At 45.2% G+C, this 22,225-nt stretch overlaps 1 protein-coding gene across 2 annotated transcripts in view; it reads left to right on the top strand.

Annotated features, from left to right (window-relative positions):
* The window catches only part of cacna2d2a (calcium channel, voltage-dependent, alpha 2/delta subunit 2a), a 210,424-nt gene that overhangs the window by 179,082 nt on the left and 9,117 nt on the right, over positions 1-22,225 (top strand). For both annotated transcript variants that reach the window (XM_076267984.1, XM_076267983.1), the window contains 14 exons: positions 2,532-2,642; positions 2,858-2,936; positions 7,643-7,692; positions 13,031-13,120; positions 14,071-14,136; positions 14,556-14,630; positions 14,862-14,936; positions 15,527-15,598; positions 15,990-16,061; positions 16,595-16,656; positions 17,072-17,148; positions 18,550-18,570; positions 20,900-20,960; positions 22,022-22,119. In XM_076267984.1, coding sequence (XP_076124099.1) covers positions 2,532-2,642; positions 2,858-2,936; positions 7,643-7,692; positions 13,031-13,120; positions 14,071-14,136; positions 14,556-14,630; positions 14,862-14,936; positions 15,527-15,598; positions 15,990-16,061; positions 16,595-16,656; positions 17,072-17,148; positions 18,550-18,570; positions 20,900-20,960; positions 22,022-22,119 — 1,009 coding nt within the window. The remainder of the gene's footprint in view (positions 1-2,531; positions 2,643-2,857; positions 2,937-7,642; positions 7,693-13,030; positions 13,121-14,070; positions 14,137-14,555; positions 14,631-14,861; positions 14,937-15,526; positions 15,599-15,989; positions 16,062-16,594; positions 16,657-17,071; positions 17,149-18,549; positions 18,571-20,899; positions 20,961-22,021; positions 22,120-22,225) is intronic.

The following is a 22,225-nucleotide window of genomic DNA, read 5'->3' as shown; positions in this document are numbered from 1 at the left end:
CACGTCCATCAACAATGTCCAACACTGAGCATGTCCCCATAAGCCCCCATAAAGTGTTTGTACAGTATACAGCCTTGTTGGTATGCGCTTAGTAGATCATTTAGGACATGACAGTGACACTGTGCTGGTTTTTATGTCCCTTTAATGGCTTTGAACCATAGCAGCATAACTGCTTTGTTGTGTCTGTGTTGTAATATAATATGACATTCCATGGCAGCAGGTTACATTTTACAAGAGGCTAGTTTGCCACCAGTATTCGAACAGTGGAAGGTGTCTGGCGAACCATCTCTTTATGCTGAGCTGTGTGTGGTGCAGTCTCATTTGAATGGCAGTGTGTGTGTCAAATTAAAGTGGGCAACACACACACACACACACACACACACACACACACACACACACAGGTATTTGTTCAGCTCGGACTCTTCAGAGGTCAGCATATGCAATGCTGCATCTCTCTCTCGGTGTCCACCACACTCAAAGTGCAATTAAACACTCAGTGGAGGTGGACACACCCCAGCTGGTACTCGAGGTCAGAGCTCAGCCCCCTTTAGAGTATGGGGTCTGGAAATAAATAGGGGTGGATGAAGATAATGAGGCAAAATATAGTCCAAATTAATCTCCAATTTTAGACATTCAGATTACAATCTTTTATACTTATGGTATATACAGATACACAGTACCTCAGGTTGTCTGAAATATTTTAATATAGATCAGGAAAGGCGAAGGGGCCAAGATTATAACAGGAAAACTGAGTAATGCAGTCCTGGAAGTGGTTTATGAATATAGGATTAGTGTTGAGGAGCCATGTAAGAGGGCTGGTCTTCCCTGAAAAGTGTGAACATGGTGATAGTAGCTGTCTCTGGTGCTGGAGCAGAGGGTGGGCTTCCTTTGGGTTGGAGGAAAAAGAGTGGGATAGCTGCTGTCCAGGGTGCTGAAACGTGAATCACTGTTCCTTTAAGCTGGATGCACTCTGCATGTATGGAAATGTCTTATCTGTGTGTGTGTGCGTGTGTGTGTGTGTGTGTGTGTGTGTGTGTGTGTGTGTGTGTGTGTGCGCGTGCGTGCACGTGTTTGTGTGTTTGTGTGTGTGTGTGTGTGTGTGTGTGTGTGCATGTTTGGTTGATTGTCCCCTCTAATGAGCCCTGATGTGCTGATTGATGAGTAAGACCCAGACACTGACCGATGAAGTGATATCACTTTATTAAAGCTGCTGGTGTTAGCAGACATGTGCCCATATGCCTGCTAAGCACAACGACATTAACAACTACTATGCAGCCAAACCCAGCAGACAGTCTACCCCATCATCCAGTGATCCCTATAACCTCAGTGAAAGCCAGAAGAAATGTCTTATGTATTGTACTGCAACCAGCCAACTAAAAGCTAAGTGATAGTTAAGGAATGTGTCCTTAATATGCAGTTTGCTTACCCACTGATATAATGTATATTCTATCTAGCCCACTAAACAGTGATGTCAGTGGTTGATCCCAGAGTTCAGACTTATAACCAACCAAATGGTTTATCTCAATAACTAGCTGACACAGCCAGCTATTCCTCTAGTAATTCCAGCTTGTTTCCTATGGTAATCAGCCTAGTCTCTGGAATAGCCCATTTCAGGGAAGTTGTCGGCTAGCCAGCAATGTCCACTGGCAGTCCTCCAATCATCCAGTTCTGACGAACAACAACTAAAGACGATTAGTCACAGCCTGTGCGATTTAATTTATCTGATTGCAGCCATATTATTTAGCATTATTAGAGTCTCGTCATGGCACTGGGATGAGAAACAGAGGCCGGCAGAAAGGGGGATTCTGGGTAGCAGATTGGATCTGACAGGATGGGTGAATGATGAGCGAGAGACAGAGAGAGAGAGGAAGGGAGGGAGGGAGGGAGACACACCCACGCGTGTACATGTGTGTGTGTGTGTGTGTGTTTGTGTGTTTGTCAAAGAGAGTGAGTGAGGGAGATGGCATCAGGATTATACCTGAGGAGTTATTTCTGGACACACTGTCTCTCACATTAATGCACACAGACACAAACACACCGACATCAGAGCTCCAGACACACTAATGAAAGTGCATGCACACACACACATACACACACACACATACACACACACACAGACATACTCACACAGACATACTCACACAGAAGTGGATGTTTTCCAAAAGTGCTGGTGATTACAGATGATCACTGATTCCATCTTCCCTTCTCTTCCTCTCATCTAGTTCCTGTTCCATACTCATCATTCCCTGCTCATCAACATAATCTCTCTCTCTCTCTCTCCCTCTCTCCCTCTCTCTCTCTCTCTCTCTCTCTCTCTCTCTCTCACACACACTCTCATCAATCCATTTCTAGCCCATATTTGTTTGCATGTCAAAAATCCGTTTTTATTTCCATAGCAACATGATTGTTCATTTATCTCTGTTTGCCTCTCTCTCTCTCTCTCTCTCTCTCTCTGTGTTTGGCCCTCTCTCTCCCCCTCTCTCTCCCTCTCCCCCCCCCCCCCTCTCTCTCTCTCTCCTCTCCCTGTGCAGGACACCGGCTCCCCCAGAGCCAACTGCAATAAGATGATCATGATGTTCACAGACGGAGGTGAAGACCGAGCCCAGGAGGTCTTTGAGAAGTACAACTGGCCCAACAAAACGGTAAGGCCCTCTCTCGCTGCATTCAGATTGAATACAAATGCGCTCACCACTGCATCTAGATGCATTGATCGTCTGTGTGTTAAGCCCATGGCTGAAGTGGGTTTTGATTGTTGGACGTGAGGTCAGTCTGGGGCCATTATCTTTTGAGTGTTTTTTTTTTTTGGTTTTGTTTTTTTGAGCATGTTCTCATCCAGTGCCTCTCCCCACCCCTGCAGGTCAGAGTCTTTACCTTCTCCGTTGGCCAGCACAACTATGATGTCACCCCACTGCAGTGGATTGCGTGTGCCAACAAAGGTAATTGAAGTTGTGGGACTGGTGTGTACTGTGTGATTATGTTTGCTCTTTTTAAGCCTCGCCAAAGGGGAGCCGAACACCACCTTGCCATTCACTAACAAATGTTTGGAAATAAGCAAGCCATGGCACAACCAAGACATTAAATTGAGACTACAAACAACAGTCAAAAGACAACAACAACAGCACTAAAGGAAATCTCAGGCCAAGAGGCAGTAATCCCAGCAGCCTCCAAGCCAGAGGCCTCTCTCTCTTCTGGTGCTGGCACAGGAGCTTTTAATCACCCCCTTGTCTGGGCCAGCAGCACTGAATTCACTTCAGGTCTGATTAGGTGTTGTAGACTCGATCTGAGCAGAGCTACAGAGAGCTGGGAAGAAGGTGCAAAACAAAAACAGGACACACAACAAACAAAACAAACAAACAAAACAAACATAAACAGTCAGTGTCTCCAACATCCTCACCCTTAAAGCAATGAATAAAGTAGTTTTAAGAGTCACACACAAGTAACAAATGTAAAAAAGCATTTATGTTCATTTGTTGTTCTAATATCCAAGCACACCCATGTTCTCCTAAACTATTTATGCACTGCAGTGCCTTTCACATAGCATTTGAAATGTGGAGATGAGTGGGACTTACCAGTGATATTTGTGAGGCCAAACAGCGCTCAATGCACAAATACCAGACGCCAGTGCAGACACCACTACCCTTGAGCATGTGGACGAGCTCAGATTGTCCTCAAGTCTGGTACCAAGATCACTCCGAGCTCCCAGACCTACTGTGTGTACACATGTGAGACTAGAGGTTTGTACAGCGCATAGGCGATCACCATGCAGTGATGTGGGGGCTCCACCGGGATTTAACCTGTGCTGGGATGTGGCACATGCATCCTCAGCAGTGGGCCTTGTTTCTCCTTATGCCCCCCCCCCCCCACACACACACACACACACTCTCCAGCCCTGAGCAGGATCCTGCCAATCTGTCTTGCGCTTCCCTCGTAATTATCCCTCCTTCCGTGTGACCCACTTTACACTGGGCAATGCTGCACGCCTCGATTCACCACAGCTCCGCTCAGCTCCCAGGGAGGACTGAAGAAGCTGATCTCCCAGCAGATGCACGCCATATAATATGCACAGACTTATCTGGAGTAGCACGAATGCAAAGGCATCTACAGTATATGTCTGTATGTATGCACAGTATGTATAGCAGAGCAAGCAGTAGCACATCTTCAATGTGCTTTTGACTGTGTACAATGATCCCTGCATAGCCTTAAATTGATCCTGAATGAGTCTAAAATATAAAATCATGGTCTTTTCTAAAGCAAGAAAACACATCCATGATGTCCATAAAATTCACTCACTTAATGGGGAAAACATTGAGCGAGTCAGTCATAAATATCTGGGCATCTGGCTGGATGACAGACTATTTTTTTGGTTGAACTAGCTAAGAAGGTGAAAGTGAAGTTAGGTGCACAGAATTAGGCCATGTCTCTCCCAGAAAATATTTGAAATTGATATTCCAATCAACAATACTATCAGTCTTAGACTATGGCGATGTTGTGTATATGCATCTCAACACTGAAACCACTTGACACAGTATACCACAATGCCATACATTTTATTACTGGTGATGGGTTTAGATCATTGCACACTTTACCAGAATGTGGATTGGTCTTCCTTATCAGATAGGAGGGATAGACATTGCTTTCTCTTTGTTTTTAAGGCATTAGCAGGGAAACTACCCTCTTACCTTAGCTTCCTGTTGAAATGTAAGTCTATCAGGGTTCCTACACAGTATGGAAAACCTGGAAAAGTATGGAATTTGATTTTAGTAATTTCCAGGTCTGGATAAGTATGGAAAAAAGAAACAAGGGTATGGAGAAATATTTGTGTTTCCAGACTATTGCATCTACAGTACTAATCACTTCACTCAGGTCATAATGAACCATTCCTACTGTTGTGTAGCTTAACTGTCAGTCCACATCATCAAGATACAATTGAATGGGGGTCCTCAGAAAAAAATCTCTACCGCAAGGGGACCCTGGTACCAAAACCAAATCGAGAACCCCTGTTCTATGCAAGTGCCCTACACCATTGTGCACTGGTATGTTTGCGTAGCTCTGCTATTTTCGGCTAATACACAGGTAGACTTTTTTGATTTTGTAAAAGATACCAAGACATGGATACTGCATTATCTGATAAACTGTTATTGCAAACAAATAATATTGTTTATGGTGATTTCTGAGGCCTCTGCCAGCAGTGCACTATTCTCCAACATATGTAGGCTATGCTTGTATCTACAGAGAACTAAAAATGTGAGTGCACCTTCCAACACAGCACTTCCCCCAACAAAAAGTATGCAAGGCCTACAAAGTTAATAATAAACATTATTATACAGCTCTTCACAATGCTAGTAGAAAAATGTACTGAGAAGTTTGAAAATTTGAGTATGGAAAAAGTATGGAATTTTGAAATGGAAAATGTGTAGGAACCCTGGTCTATGTGTCAAAGTACCAGGGCACAGAGTCTCATCTCGCTTGAAACCCCACTCGTGAGATCTGACTTTGGGAAATCTGCTTTCAGCTTTTTTGCACCTTATATATGGAACAAACTGCAAGAAAGTCTGAAACTAAGCCTTTGATAAATGTAAGTGTTTTCTTAATGATATGGCTACGGTACAGTGCTCCTGTTATTAACTAACTTGCTTTTGCCTGTTTTATGTTTTAATTTTTCTTCTGTGTTCTTACATTTTTATTGTATTCTTCTTGGATTCAATTTGTATCTTGTACTCTGTTTTCTTTGGACTGTTTGTCATAGGGCTTTGCTTCAAAAGAGCTCTTTGGGCTCAGTCAAATTTCCCTGAATAAACAATATGTAGTAATTTAGTAATGCTGGAATGAACTGAGATCCATGCAAGGGAGAAAGAGAGAGAGAGACTGACATAGAGGCGTAGACATATAGAAATGCTGTTTTCTCTCTCTCTTTTGGTCTGTCTCTCTCTCTCTTTCTATCTGTCTCTTGCGTGTATGTTGTTTGGTTGCATTATTTCCGCCCTCCTCTCCCCTCGTTAAGCCTCAGCCTAATGATCGTCACTCTCAGAGCGGCTGATTAGTTAATTGCGAGCTGTGCCAAGTGCTCAAGAGAGGCGAGTCTGGGGTGGGGGGGGGGGGGGGGTCAGGGTAAGAGGGAGGGCTCCCCACAAGTTTTAATTAATTAGCTGGAGGAGCCTGGCTTTTTCCGCCCATAACCGTGACATCCTTCCGGTTGGGCCAAGGCTGCGGCGGGCGTTTGGATTAAGGGGCTCTGAGCCGACATGTTCTCCCGCGTAATGAGAGCAGCGACGGCGGAGACAGACGGGAGACTGGAGGAAGCTCACTCAGTGTTTTTTTCTTTCTTTCGTCTCCTCTCTTCTTTTGTGGCTCTCGCTATCTCTCTCTCTCTCTCTCTCTCTCTCTGACTCTCTCTCTCTCTCTCTCTCGGTTTGTCTCTCTCTGAGGAGCTGATCTCTCACTCTGGGTTTGGTCTTGTTTGTGTCCGTATCACAGGCAAGCAGAGTGCACACAACATCCCTCCGACACAGAGGAAAACACGCTGCCAGCTCTTCACTCTCCCATGTGGGGTCGTACAAACAGACAAAAGAGCGCACAGACACACATACACGCAGGCTTACACACACACACACACACACACACACACACACACACACACACACACAGAATCTCATGCTAGTTAGACTTACAGATCAACATAGACTGACAGGCACACATCTATGTGCTTGTACATGTATATATCTATTCTCAATGATAGCTACACTTCCATATATAGGAGTGTCTTAAAACAAGTGTGTATACTCTCTCTCTCTCTCTCTATCTCTCAAACACACACATACAGAGAGAGAGAGAGACATCATTGCTACATTCCTAGCCGTTCCTAGTATTTACAAACTCCAAAGCTCCTGTCCCTCACTCACATGGATGCCTGCATGCACTCACACAACGAACAAATCATGTGTCCATGTCTCTTTTTTTCTGTCAGACACAAAGTTCACCACAGAGCAGAATTTCATACAAATGCCAACAGATTTATGCGCACACACACACACACACACATTTTCACATGTGCATTAGTGTTGCTAATCAAGCCCCCTGAATCCCTTGGCCCTCACAGCTGTGTGGGCTTTTATGGACAGGTGTGTGTGCAAATGAGAGCTGTTTGGCTCCCATCACACACACACACACACACACACACAGGGCCTCTCGTCTCTGTCTATGAGATGTGGCCAGATTAGGCAGCAGCGACAGCAGTGCCACTAAACTGCTCCAGAGCGCTCGTCTGTGGCAGCAGGTTGATGCTGAACTCATCTGTCATCTCCAAATATAGTTTTGGAAGAAAATACCGCTTCATATTACTACGTCTGTGTGCTCCATAAGGGAGATTAAAGTCACCTTTGAGATAAAGTGTAGTGCCTTTTTTCATTTTCGAGCTGTCTCGTCAGGGTAAATTCTGCTCTCTCATTTTGTCTGCAAACAAACCTTGAAAATGTACCTTCTGCTTAAATAATTAGTTTCAGACAAGGATGGGATTGTAACGACACACTGCCGTCAGTCTGATTAAGTCTGAGAGGAAACACTGTTGAGTTCAGAGAAACAGAAGGGTGTTTGACTGACGCTTATTTTCTCCTCTCTTTCTTCCTTCTTTTCTTTCTTTCAAAAGGTTACTACTTTGAAATTCCATCCATTGGGGCTATCCGGATTAACACACAGGTATGCTCTCGTTCTTTTATTGTGTTTGTGTGTGTGTGTGGGTATGTGTGTGTGTGAGTGAATGAGTAAAATGAGAAAATTAGCCCAGACAGGAAATAACGTACATTAAGTACTGTGCTTGTCTTCTATATATGTTTGTGTCCTATATTTGGCTACAGTAATCTAGCCTCACTTCAAACCCATTGATCTTCCATATGAAAGTAGGAGAGTGGGCTTTTGCTGGTTAGGGATTGCAATATGACAAGTGCTAATACCCACTCCCTGAGCCCATGCTATCATCATAAAGCTGTTTCTGTGTGAGCCATGCATGGCTGTGCTGGTCCAGCTGTGTGTATGATCCAACTGTGTCTCCCCTCTCTCTCACACACATGGGCCATGCATGGGCCTGCACGGACACACACACACACACACACACAGAGAGAGAGAGAGAGAGAGAGAGAGAGAGAGGTAGGGAGAGAGACACACACATGCACCCATGCAGTATTAATGTCAGTGGAGCATCGCAGAGATATGCCCGAGATCCAGTGCTTTTATCGGTTCATTTTTAGTTCAGGCCTGCCACGTCTCCTTTGAAGGCGCTGACGGTGATGCTTATCTCCGCCTGGAAACGCACCATATAGTGGAGGAAGCGAGGAGAGGAGAGGAGCAGAGAGGTGGAGGGTGGGGGGATGGGCTGAACACAGTCTTAATCTGTGTAGCCCTCTTTATCTTTCTCTCTGTTAACACTCGTTTCTTTCATCCCCCATCCCCTCTTGTTCTCCCCCAACTAAAGCCCTGTGGGAAGAAGCCTTCCTTCCCAGGCCAAACCTCAAGGCCTGGCTTGCTTAAAGAGCCTTCTCTCTCTCTCTCTTTCTCTCTCTCTCTCTCTCTCTCTCTCTCTCTCTCTCTCTCTCTCTCTCTCTCTCTCTCTCTATTTCTTCCTCTATACATGTCCCTCATTCTCTTTATGTATCACCATCCATCTTTTATCTCCTCTCTTTCTTGTCCCATCCATTTCTCTTCTTTTTCTCTCTATCTTCCCTTCCCCTCTCACTACCTTCTCTATCTCTGGTTTGAAACTTGGATCCTTTTTCGGGTGTTCTACATTTGTGTTTTGTCAGTATTAATTGGTAATGCCCAGTTGTTGCTATAAATAATAGCTTTTCAAGACTCTCCTGGCTGCCCTCTTTGGATGATGGAACTAGTAGCGTGTCATCCTTATAGAGAAGGCATTTATCATCGGTACTATTGAGAACAAGTCCAGAAGATGTAGATTAAATTCTACAGCTAACTCATCGATGAATATGTTGGACAGCTGCCTTGGACTTGAATCCATGCCTAACGCATCTACCCTGTCTCAAAAACTACATGTATGTCCCAGGTATATGTTTTCTTATAGGGAAACCTTGCCACTCTACACCACTCTCTAAGAGTTTTAGCAACATGCCTTCAAGCCAGATGTAATCTTGAAGTCAATAAAACATTCATACGTCTTTCCATTACTTGGATTTATTTTATGTACATGATGTTTTATAATAGGTAAGGGTGCAGAGAGTGTAGATGCATTTGGTGGTTATAAATTCTGTAAGGGAAGCCTATTTGAATTTTACTAAATGTTCTTATTCCTATAGTTTCCTAAGTTGAGTACTTTACTGTAGCTTTTAGAATATTAAAGAATAGGTTACCAAGGTCACACAGATCCTTGAGTTGTTTGAGCATTTTATCACCACTTTATGTCCTGGGGTTGGCAATCATTGATTCCGTGCCAAAGGAAAACATTATCTCTCCATCTCTCTCTCTCTCTCGCTCTCTCTCTGTCTGTCTGTCTCTCTCTCGCTCTCCATCTCTCTCTCTCTCTCTCGCTCTCTCTCTGTCTGTCTCTCTCTCTATCTCTCTCTCTCTCTCGCTCTCTCTCTGTCTCTCTCTCTCTCTCTCTCTATCTCTCTCTCTCTCTCTATCTCTCTCTCTCGCTCTCTCTCTGTCTCTCTCTCTCTCTCGCTCTCTCTCTGTCTCTCTCTCTCTCCATCTCTCTCTGTCTGTCTCTGTCTCTCGTCTCTCTCTTTCTTGCCTCCTGCTCCCCTCAGGTTTTCCCCACAGGCGTGCTGATCAGGTCCCATGAATAGCCTGTCAGCTGTTCCATTAGCGGGGCTCTAATTTAGCAGCGGGCGTCTGCCAGCCGCCGCTAATGGCCTCTCCCTAGCAGGTGCGCTACCATTGGCCAGCGCCACCGCAGCCACCGTGTCAGCAGCAGGACGGCACACCTGCGCATCGTGCCGCGCATCACGTCCTGTCACTAACCATTACCCCTACCGGCTCATCGCCACCCGCACACAGCCGTGAACACACACGCACACACACACCCTGCCAGACCTCACCTCCCAATGACACACACACACACCCCAGAAATATCCATGAGGACACACATACACACACACACACACACACACACACACACACACATATATATATATACACACTGTGCTAGACCTTACCTCCCAATGACACACACAAACACACACACTGAACATGCTCTTCTCACCTTCAACAAGGTGCACAATCACCCCAGACATCTGCAGGGTCACACACTTCACCTTGAGCGCCGCACCAAGTGAAAACATTGACGTTATTAGCTACACCTCATAAATAGGCAGCTTCCTCCTTGCAATAAGTCACACACAGCCAAGTCCAACAAGATGCAGGTCTGCTGAGACCACCATGCCACTTTTTCAACAAGACACTCACACACACACATACACACACACTCTGTCTCTCTCACACACACACACACACACACACACACATCTATTTCGCCCATGCATCAGAGAGGGCTCATTTTACATACACACACACACACACATGCCTATGTTAGCAGACCCCACCCCCCAGCTCAGCTCCAAATTCCACTTCCAATGGATCGGTGTTTCATATGCATAAGGAATAAGGCAATCTTCCTATTTGTTTGGTCCAGGTGTGCTCTAACATGCACAAGGCGTACTGAATCCCACCCTGCCTCTCCTCGTGAGCATCAAAAAAGGAGTGTTTTGGAGACTCCCCCTGTGTCCCCCTGCGAAAGCATCGCTCTGCAGAGCTGCTGGGCTTGGTTTTTTTTTTTTTCTTCTTCCTACTGACAGTCAGAGAAGCCGTTGTTTGTTTCCATGCAGAGAGCTCTTTTCAGCAGCGAAAGGTCATGCATGAAATGCTCTCAACAGGCACACCAGTGACAAACATAATAACGCGCCCCCGGCGGTGTGTCGGTGTGGCTCTGTGGCTCTTCCCTGCCGTCGTCTTCTCGTACAGAAGCGGACCACCTCGCGGCCACCTCTGGTCACACTCTCTCCTCACGCAGGTACCGGCTCCTCCGGCTGTCTACCCGCCAGCGGAAGATAAGTCCGTCAGACTCTGGAACTGCGGCGGACTCATTTGTGGCTGAACAAGCTGGCTGGCAAAACTGTGTACTGTATACGCAGCGCAAAAGACAGTTAGTCTGTTCAGGCCTGCATAGCATGCATCAGATGCTACTGGAGGTCTGTCCTACAGGGTATGCTGGTTGTGTTGCTGTGTCCATACAATTAGTGCAGCCAGGGGCATTACTGTTGGGTTCTTCAACAACGGGTCATATACAATGTTATATGGGTGGCCAGACACTAAATAGGCTCCTGGAAAAACAGGCACAGGTAAGACTCTCTCCCTCTCTTCCTCCTTTCTCCTCTACTCTCTTCTCTCCCTGTCTCTTTTCTCCTCTCTCTACCTCTCGCCCTCGCTGTTGCTGTAGAGGTGGTTGTTTATGTTCTGGTGGCCGTTTCCTGTGGGGCGTATAAACGGCGTGAAAAGGTCTGGCTGTCAGATGAAAGATCTCCCCGTGGCGCGGCGAGCGAAGGCTTTACAGAGCTAATAATAGAACGGGTTCCGCCTGTCAGCACCTGGCCGTTCCAGGCGGGGATTAAAAAAAGAAAGAAATATAAAAAAGAAATAAAAACGCATTCGTGCCGCCGTGCGCAACTCAAGAGAGGCTTTGAGAAAGAGCATATGGGGGGGAGGGGTTGTTGAAGTGTGTGTGTGTCCATGACTGTATGTGAATGTGATGGAAAGAAAAGGTCTTATATCTTGAGGCTTTGGTTTGGATCCTGTCCTATTAGATCACAGTAAGGGTTACAGATTGATAGGGGAGGCCACAGTAGACCAGCTTTGATATTAGGCTGTGGAACATTTCTGCTTGATGTTTAATTGAATTCCTCCCCTTACATGTACAATCTCCCCCAAGATACCTGTGGTAAGAGGAACTAAAATGGAAAGACTTTCAGAACCTGAAGGCTCACATGGTGGTTTGGGCAGTAAAACATGATCCACTGAGCAAGCCGAGACAGAAAGCACATCTGCCCTGTCCAAATGCACAGCCTTAAGCCCTTTGGGTCTCAGTGCCGGGAGTGCCCAAGAATCCCGCTCTCATCCCGCTGACTTGAGCTCTTTCCCACAAGCCCTCTCTACACCCCTCTAAATCTCAATTTGCCCCGTCTCCAGCCGAGTGCAAGGCTCATGCCCCCGGAATGAGAAAGTGCCTCCTAAGCATGTCATATTCATACCTGGCTGCAGGCATTGATGCATGTGGGACAAATCTTGCCACTCTCGCTTCAGCTAAAATAAGTCAGTCAGAGCCAGTGAGAGGAGAGCTTTCCGTCTAGACTTTCACGAGAGCCAATTACAGCGCAGCCTTTTGTCTCCTTCGGGGATCCGTGATCCAGAAAGAAAGACAGTTGCCTTCTCTTTGAAAACCAACAGGAGGACACCATAGACTGTAAAAAATAGGAGGACACCTACAGTTTTTGCTCTTAGTATCCTATGTGAGTGTCTCTCCCTAACGATCATTAGAGCGCTAATAGGTAGCGGCGGTGCGAGGAGGGTTTTGTTCGTCGTTCGGCAGCACTCCAGTGCGTCTCTCCGGGCCGCAGGCTCTAGAGGAGTTTAAAAGCTCTTTTATGAGGAGAGCTGTTTGGCCCTGAGTGGGTAGTGCTAGTGTTTTTACTGCCTTCTCGGCAAGACGCTTAAGAGGCTGTTTTATACCTCCTACAGTGGCACCTCGTCATGGCTAGTCATTTTACTGCCTCCCCTGGCATTTATAGCTGTGTGTTTGTGTGTGTGTGTGCGTGCGTGTGTGTGTGTGTGCATGCTCCTGTGTGTGTAAAGTAATGGTATGACTGAGTAACTGAGTGTATTTAAACAAACAACCTACGTCAGTGTACTAATGCAATCATGTATGTGTCTGACCAGTTAAATTAAATTATGTTGGAAAGTACCTGTTTGTATTTGGCAAATGTGTGTGTCTGTGTCCTTGAATTTTGTGTCATGATTTTTTATATTTCAGGAGTACCTTGATGTGTTGAGTCGGCCCATGGTCCTTGCTGGTACCCCAGCCAAACAGGTCCAGTGGACCAACGTCTACCAAGATGCTCTGGTGAGAGCCTACTGCCTCCCACATCTCCACACATACTTCAGCAGAATGAGTTCCTTCCTTACCAACAGGCACACACTTTCAAGCAAGAGTTTAACAATTATATCTATCGTTCTGAAATCATTTACACTGCCAGTTGGAGATGAGACTTTTCTTTAAACTCTGGAGCATTTCCACTATAACTTTTGTTTGGTATAGATAAAAACAGTTCTATTGCAGACTGGGGACAACCCTCCAAAGAAATTGGTCCATCACCGTCTTCAAAAGATTCAGCACGTGTCCATACAGACTGACAGAGAGTTTGGTTGGGTTGGAAGGAAAGGCAAAGCAACTAGTAATTAGTAATATTTTGACATTAATTTTAATACATGTCCGGCTTTACGGGTAATGGGAGATGCATTTATGTTCTGGAATGTTCTAACCCCGGAGGAGACTGATGGGGCTTCCTGGGCTGTGTGTGGGTGGATGAGGACTGAGGAGTGGCTCTGGTTGTTGCCGTGGTGAGCTGAGCCCATGGACGGCACCATCGTGCTCTCCCGCAGCCTCTGTATGTGGGTTTATCTGAGTGGTCAGCTCCTGCTTCATCTCCATCTCCATAACAACAACTTCAGTGTTATTCGTTTATTCATTCATTTGATGGTCATTCACTAGAATTGGCTTTTTTGCCTAGTCATTGAGACTGTTTTAGGTTGCTCTGTCTCTTGCACTTAGTCTCTCTTTTCTACATGCACACACACACACACACACACAGACTTGGTTCCCTTATCTTGTCCATTGATATGCGTATATGCAGTTTGCGTTTGAAGATTATTGTTCTTTATGAGAATCTGTCTTTTTTACCCAATGCTTCCTTGACTGTCTCCTTTAAACTAAAAATATTCAGTTGTCCAGTAACAACAATTTTTTTTTTTGAAATTGTAATGGTAAAATAATGACCTAGTGGCTCTCCATAGGGCCTGGGACTGGTCATCACAGGAACTGTGCCAGTCTTCAACCTCACTGCTGATGGATCGCCACAGGTAAAATGAAACTCCTCTGGCTGCACAGCTAATTACTTAGAAAGCAACTTGATTAATCAAACATATAAGTAGTTCCCTTCTGTAGTCTTCCTCTGCCCTCAGACCTGTGTGTTCAGACATGGACTGGTGTCCTTCAGCAGGGCTGTGTAGACATACCTGCTATTTATATTCTTTTCTTAACGCTTAAGGTCATTTGGTCAACGTTGTGTAGTGCCTTCAACACGAGCGCTTATGAATTAAACATATCAATTCATTACTAAGTCAATGTTGTTCCAGGAAAAATTCAGATGGCTCTATAGGTTGATTTATGACATTGAGAACAAGAAGGGTGCAGCACCCAGCCTGTGCTGAATGAAGTGGAGCAGTGACCCCTAGTGGGCATGTTAAGAACTTTTTCCCTCCCAACAATGTCTGTCCAGAATCAGCTGATCCTTGGAGTAATGGGTGTGGACATTACCCTGAATGAAATCCAAGCACTCACACCTAGATACAAGGTACCCATCTTAATGCTTAATACGCTTGCACAACCAAATGAACAAATAAGTAACATGCAAAAAAGGAAATCTTGACTGTCTATGAAGTTCAGTTGAAGCCTGCTTTCACAATAAATGATGCATTGACATATTACTGTTATAACTGTAAAAAAGTACACACACATGCTTGTATCTAACAAGTGGTTTTGTTGGAACTATGGATGTCCCTGACATTCTTGCCTCTCTTCACAGCTTGGGGCAAATGGATACACATTTGCCATAGACCCTAATGGCTACGTGCTTTTGCATCCTAACCTGCAGCCTAAGGTAAGAGGGACCCCTCTGCTCATAGGATGCAGAAATGGAGGGAGGCTGTGGCACAAAAATAGAGAAAGTGTTTCCATAAGTTAGATGTTTCTGCTCTCTGAACAGAGTATATTTTATGGCATAGTTCAGGGGTGTTCAACTGATTGTGATCCAGGGACCACCATTCTGACTAATTACGTAACCCCAGGACCACCACTGAATAAAAATACTGATTCCCACATTGCAACTACACTACTGAATCCATGGTCAGCGACCACCAGCAATGTCCTCACGGACCACAAGTGGGCCGCGGACCACTGGTTGAAAACCCCTGGCGTAGTTCATAAATTATAGCAAGTTACAACATATTCCCTCGTTATGTTTATAGTTTTACCTGTTCTCCCTTTGAGTAGTAGTATCTCTCTCTCTCTCTCTCTCTCTCACTCTCTCTTTCTCTCTCTGGATCTCTTCATTTCCTATGATTGATGGACATGCTTAGGCGTGTGTGGCATTGACATGTGTCTGTCTGTGTCTGTTTATCTCTCTCTTCACTCCGTCTCTCCTCTCCTCTCTGTCTCCTCCCCTCATTCCCCCTCTCTTCTCCTTCTTAGACCATTAACTTCAGAGAGCCCGTCACTCTAGACTTCCTGGATGCTGAGCTTGAGGACAGCAACAAAGAGGAGGTTAGAAAACCTTCACTGCATGTTGGTTTTAGTTACAGTGTGTCCAGTTTGTTCAATTCAGTTTAGTCGTTCAGGTCAGTTGTCTGGACTTGAGGATGTGTTGTGCATTGGTCAGATTTCTGAAAGTAGTAGTGGAAATTTCCACTGAACTCCATCTCCCTCCTTTGCCTCTCTCTGTGTGTCTTCTTTTGAGTCATTCTTTTTTTCCTGGTCTCTTTTCTCACTTTTTCTCTCTCCATCTCTCTTCTTTTTTTCTCTCCATCTCTCTTTGTTTTTCTTTGTCTCTGTTTCTCTCCATATATCTGTTTCTCTCTGTCTCTCTTTTTCTCTCCGTCTCTCTGTTTCTCTCTCCATCTCTCTCTCTCCGTCTCTCTTTCCCCCCACCCCGCAGATCCGTCGCCTGATGATTGATGGTCGGCCTGGGAAGAAGAAGATAAAGACGCTGATTAAGTCGATAGATGAGGTACGTCAGCTCCTTTTTCAGCGAGCAGTCCCACTCCCATCCCCAGAAGAGAGCTCACATCACTTTTGATAGCGTCTTCTTCCACTAAGAATCACACTTACATTCTGCTTACATTTTCACCTAGTTATATGCATTGGATTGCAACACCAATCACATCAGCTGTTCTCACATAGTCGCATAAGTACATTACAGTGATACACAAACTGCTGGTATATTAAACTTCACTGGATGAACTGTGAAATGGCATGCAGTCCTTTAAGGTAGTGTCTGATGATAGATGTGAAATATCAACCCACCCCCTACCCCACCTCCAAGTCAATAGGCTCTTTTTTGACCCTTCTTGAGGGACCTTGTGAGAAGAAGAGGAAGACCTTGTGTGTGGGGGTGGGGGTGGGTGTGGGTGTGTGTTGAAATGCAACTGTGGATATATCATAATCAGAGCCCTCATCTCTCCATGATGGGGGTGGGTGTGGGTGTGTGTTGAGATGGAACTGTAGATATATCATAATCAGAGCCCTCATCTCTCCATGTAGCGGTACATTGATGAAGCCATGAGAACTTACATCTGGACCCCTGTGGATGGAACAGATTACAGGTGTGTGTGCATGTGTGTGTGAGAGAAAAGTATGTTTTAGTGGACATCAACACTACTCCTCCCTGAGGTAGGGTCAGATTTATACCCATGCAGTCCTCATTGTGATTACCTGACAACACCACACCAGCTAACCTCATTAAAGGAATTATCCGGAGTAAAATGCACTTCAGATCGATTTCCGGATGATTGGGGGTACATATGTATACTGGCATAATGTATATTGAAATGCCCCGCTCACTTCCAGGCTACGAGTTGTGACTGAAAACGGTACAATCAAACTTTCTCAAAACACATCCGAATGACATAATTTTGATGTCAACTCAACGTATGTACCCCCAATCATCCGGAAATCGATCTAAAGTGCATTTTACTCCGGATAATTCCTTTAAGCTCTTCCTCCTCTTCCTCCCTGCAGTCTGGGGTTGGTTCTGCCCACCTACAGCGAGAGCCACATCCGGGCCAACCTGAGTGACCAGATCCTTCAGGTCCAGTGTGAGTACCGCCACCCACCCCCTCCCTCTGCACAAACCTTTTCTCTCTCTTTTTATCCTCCCAAAAGGTGTTCCGGATCCCCTCTTTCCGCACAAGAACTTTCCCACCCTTCATCCAAGGCCATTTTGCAAATGAAGCTCCAGCTTGGAGCCTGGAGCTGGCCCACGATCGCTCTGTTCCTCTCTCTGTTTCTCTCTCTCTCTTTCGGTTTATTTCCCAATCTTTCTTTTTTTCTTTCTGTGTCAGTTCCTTTTTATCTCTCTATCTCTCTGTCTTGCTCTATCTGTCCATGTTGGTGGTTCCAGTGACAGGACATAACTGGAGTGCAAGTATCTCGCTGCAGACATACACAAACTCCCTCTCTCCCCTCCTCTTGTTTCCATCATGTGCCGTAACTATGGTGATTTTTCTTCCCGTCTTTTCGGTGGAAGAAAATCCCTTGAGAAAAAGGACAGAAAGGTGAAAGCGGTGTTTTTTTGTTCCTATTTGTTTATTTATTTGTTTGTTTGTTTGTTTGACCGAAGAAAACGGAGGTGAAAATAATGGTGATCGTCTGCTATTATTTTTCTTTAAAATGCTCTCGCCTTTTCTTCTTGAAACCATGCAATGATTCTGAAGCAGTTTTGTGTTTCAATAAAGAGTGAAAACAGGCATGCTTTTCACCAGTTTGATTCACTTGAAACTGTTTTGATTTGTTTTGTTAAAGGTTTTGTCCCTTTTGAACTTTTGTTAAATATTGTTTTATTCCTGTGTGTGTGTGTGTGTGTGTGTGTGTGTATATGTGTTGTGTTCAATGTGACCAGCTTTGGAATCATTCAGAAAATCCGAGCTTCAGACAGTGCTCGTGTCTAGAGTACTGTCCTTCATAGACACTATGTTTATTTGGTCTGGAATGAGAGAATCTCTCTTTCTCCTCTCTATTACTTCTCTACCATCTTTATCTCTCTCTCTCTCTCTCTCTCTCTCTCTCTCTCTCTATCTCTTCCAGACCAGGGTGTTCCTCTGTCATTCTGAACCACGTGTTTGCCTCTCTTCCTGTGCGTTTGTTTTGTTTTGAGCGTGCCGCTCATCACATGTCTTCATTAAAGAGATCTCTCTCTTCACTTTTGTTGGATCTCATTCAGTTGATTTGCTTTCCCTTCTTTTAACTGATTCTCTCATGTTCTTCACTTCTCTTTCAGTTCATATCAGCTTTCTGTTTTCATTTCCATTTTGACTGGATCAAGTATCTTTTCTGTCTTGTTTGTGTTTCTTTCTTTGTTTCGTTTTGTTCTGTTCTGAGAAAACAATATTTTTATTCAAACAGTCAATTGAATAAAATATTGTCTGTGACCCCCCCTCCCTATCCCACCTGCCCTTCCTTGTTTCTTTTCTTGCTCCTTCTCTGATGGATCCTCACAGTGCCAGTGTCAGACAGCAAGGGCAAGTATACTCCATATTGGTCCATCTCCCTGACCCCCTCACCCCACCCCCCACCCCTGCTCTTGTCCTGAGGTCCCTCCTCCCCTCCACACCCTCACCTGTCCCAGCCTGCTTGCCTCCTCTGGTCCTCCTCTCCTCTCCTCTCCTCTCCTGTTCTCTCCTGTCCTCTCCTCCTGTCCAGCCACTCACCCACCCTCCTGCTCTCGCTGCGGCCCACACTTCTATATTTCACACTAACTGCCTCGCTCTACTTCTATCTATGTCTCTCTCACACACACACTGGATCACGTTACAGCAAGTTGCCTCTCTCTCTCTCTCTCTCTCTCTCTCTCTCTCTCTCTATCTCTCACTCTATCTTACCTCCTGTCCTCAGTCCCAGCCTGTCTGGTGTTTCAGTCCCTCTCTCGGGCCTCTCTACTGTCTCCCAGAGGATATTAAGAGCTTTGCCGTCTGTGTTTTAAATAAATAAAGAAAGAAAGCTTTGTCCTTGACAACTTAACCTTCATACTCCCCTCCCATTTTATAGTAGTCTCTGTCCGAATGGCTCTCTCTCTCTCTCTCTCTCTCTCTTTCTGTCTGTCTTTCTGTCTGTCCTTCCTCTCTCCCCCTCTCCCTCTATTCAAAAATGTCCTTCTCCTCTCTACAAGTAGGCTAATTCTCAGGCTTCTTTAATCGGGCTGTCAAAGCCCACAATCCAGGTTGCTGAAACTGTCCTGTGTTAGCGCAAGTACTCAAAGTTGTCATCTAATCCTCGGTGGGGGGGGGATTATGCTTCTCCAGGCGATGTGGTGTTTATTCCTTAGAGATAACCAATTTCAGAAAGCAGACAGAATGTGTAAAATGGAGAGAGAATAAACTACTGCTATATTAGAGTGATAATCTCAGGATATGATTTAGTGTGCTCAAAGATTGTTCCAGTTTAGGCTCTGACTATTACCCAAACTTAATCTGCTTCTGCATGAAGAGCTTTTGTTTAGTTAGCAGTTATTTCAGCATCATAAATGCAATTCCATTCCCTTACTCATTAATGCACACAAGATGAAGCATTATTGACAGGACAATGAAATGATAGAATTAAAGCTTTCTCTTAGTGATAGCAGATACTCTGTTTGCCATGCTGGCACAAAAAAAGGAGTTGATCAGATACAACCTAGTCACCCCAGTCATGTCAACTGAGTTGCTAGATGATTGCTAGCCGAAGTGAGTCATGTTATCAATGACTGTAGAAGCTAACCGGTTACTATTGATCTTGTTGTACAAGTCAAATACCTTGAACTTGGATAAGTCTAGACAAGATGAGCAGAATGGTTAGAACCTTAGATGCATGCAAGCCCAGCCATTCATGTTAGCCGAGGCTATAGAAGCTAGTTGACTAAGCAGTTCCTCAGGGCTCTGTCTCCGGTCCCCTCCTGTTGTCTGAGATTGGTGCGCATTGTGGCGGCCAGCTCACATGTCGTCCTCCTGTGCCACGTGTCTCCATCGGCTTGATACCCGCCATCACCCCTCTGGCAGCCAGGGCTGTAGCCCTCCCATTTCCTCTAAATTCTGACCCGGAAGTGCAAGGCATTGTGGGCGGAACACTACCTGGGCACCATCTTAAAAGTTCAAGGAATGATGCAGGTGTTTAATTCTCATGTGTGTCTTTACATTCAGTTTTTCCACCATTGACGAGAATTTTGAATCCTTAGATGCTGATTTTTGCGTCCTCTTCTATTTGATACTATTATGGGGTCATTTCTGTGATGATGTAGAGACCTTCAGAGTTGCCCCTGACTATGCCCTTCACAATGCAATGCACTTCCCCTGATTGCGTGTCTGCTGGAGCCAGCTGTCCTCTGCCTACCTGAGGGGTGATCAGCTTCATCAGGACCCCTGCGCCACCCACCTCCCCTGCAACAGTTGGCCATGTTGATGCCCGCTTGTGGAAAAGTATGGGAAACCGCACACTGTTTGTGACTGAGAAGGTCTGAAAACTCGCTTCCGGCTCACTGTGAAATGTGGCAGAAGTCAGTTCTCCGACAGTGATGGAGCAAAACAACAAAATTTCCAAATTAGACAATACTGCTGAATCCAATTTGTCTTCCAAAATGGAGATGGAAAAAACATTTATCTGAAATTGACCTGAAAGAAAGACAAAGTCCACCCGAGCACCATACTGGCTAACGCTAGTGTTCTCCCCCATTGACTCCTCCGTGTTGCTATGGTAACCGTCCCTGTTGCGTCCCCCTGCACTCCCTGAAGAGCCACCGCTGTTCTCCCAGAACCCCCCGTTCCGTTCCGCTCCACGCGCACCGCTCTTCCCGGATAATTTTCCCCCTTTCTGTTGCAGATTTTGAGTCTCTGCTGCCCAACAGTTTTGAGTCGGAGGGCCATGTGTTCATTGCTCCCAGGTAGCTGTGCTCTGTGTGTGAAAGCTTGCCTCCACCTCCTCCTCCTCCTCCTCTTACCGCCCCATATGGTGTTGTTCTGTGCTGGTCTCTTGGTGTGTGTGTGTGTTTTGTTTGTTTGTTTGTTTTGTTTTTCTTTTGTTTTGTTCACTTGCTGTTGTCTTCAGTCCATTTTTCCCCTCTGGCCCACTCCAATCCCTGCACACTTGTAGTGTAGCCAATCAGTCCCCTCCTGACTCATACACACATACACACTCTTGCACAGATGCGCACACACACACACACACACACACACACGCACACAAGCATGCAAAACACACATGTGTGCACGCGCACACACATACACACACACACACACATACTGTACACACATTGGAGACATGTTTGTGTGGGTGTAAGTGGGTGGGTGGGTGTTGGTCTGTGCGGTCTGTGTATTTGGGTGTGTGTCTGTGTCTGCATTCATATGTTGTGTGTTCTGTCTCCCGATCTATGGTGATGATGTCTGTCAGCTGGATGTGTACATCATATACAGTGGGGAGTGGATTGGTACACTTGTGTGTATTGTTTATTGTTTTGTATCTTTACCAAAGAGTTGTTCTTTTAATTCTGTATATGTTTAATGTGTGACCTCTACCCAATCCTCCCTCTTCTACTGTTTCCATTCATCCATTTTTTCATTGAACATTTTCCATCTATGACCTCAAGCATGTTTGCATGTGGCCTGCAAACATTCATGCACGTACAGTGTTGGATGTTTAAAGGTTAAAGCAAAACCTGTCACAAAACATGTCTGTGAAGAAGTGTGGAGGTGATGTGGAAGTGTGTGTGTGTGCGCTTGTGCGCGTGCATGCCGATGGGTTGGGAGCGAGAGAGTGTGAGTGAGAGAGAGAGAGAGCATGAGAGAGGAAAAAACATGCATAGGCTATGCAACTGAGTGAACAGGTGAAATGTGCATGTATGTATATCAAGTGTCTTTTGTGATGTGTGTGTGATCTTGTTTTGTGTGTCTAACTCCTTGCATTGAGGATTATCCATGTATTAAAAACCACACGAATTCTCCTCAGGGAATACTGCAAAGACTTGGAGCTTTCTAGCAACAACACAGAATTCCTTCTCAACTTTATTGCCCTGATGGAGAAAGTCACTCCAGACTCCAAACAATGTATGTTTTCAGATTACATTTTCAAGCATTCAAGCAATTTTAGAACCAATTTCTTAACCAGTTTAGAACCAAAAACCAGTTTAGTTGTGTTTGTACCACTGAGAAA

This window comes from Alosa pseudoharengus, unplaced genomic scaffold, assembly GCF_046254945.1.
Source record: "Alosa pseudoharengus isolate Yale_2024_CS ecotype anadromous, Long Island Sound unplaced genomic scaffold, YU_APseudo_1.1 YU_APseudo_1.1_scf_5, whole genome shotgun sequence".
NCBI lineage: Eukaryota > Metazoa > Chordata > Actinopteri > Clupeiformes > Clupeidae > Alosa > Alosa pseudoharengus.
The sequence above is the reverse complement of the archived record's forward strand: the minus strand, read 5'-3'. Positions and strand labels throughout refer to the sequence as shown.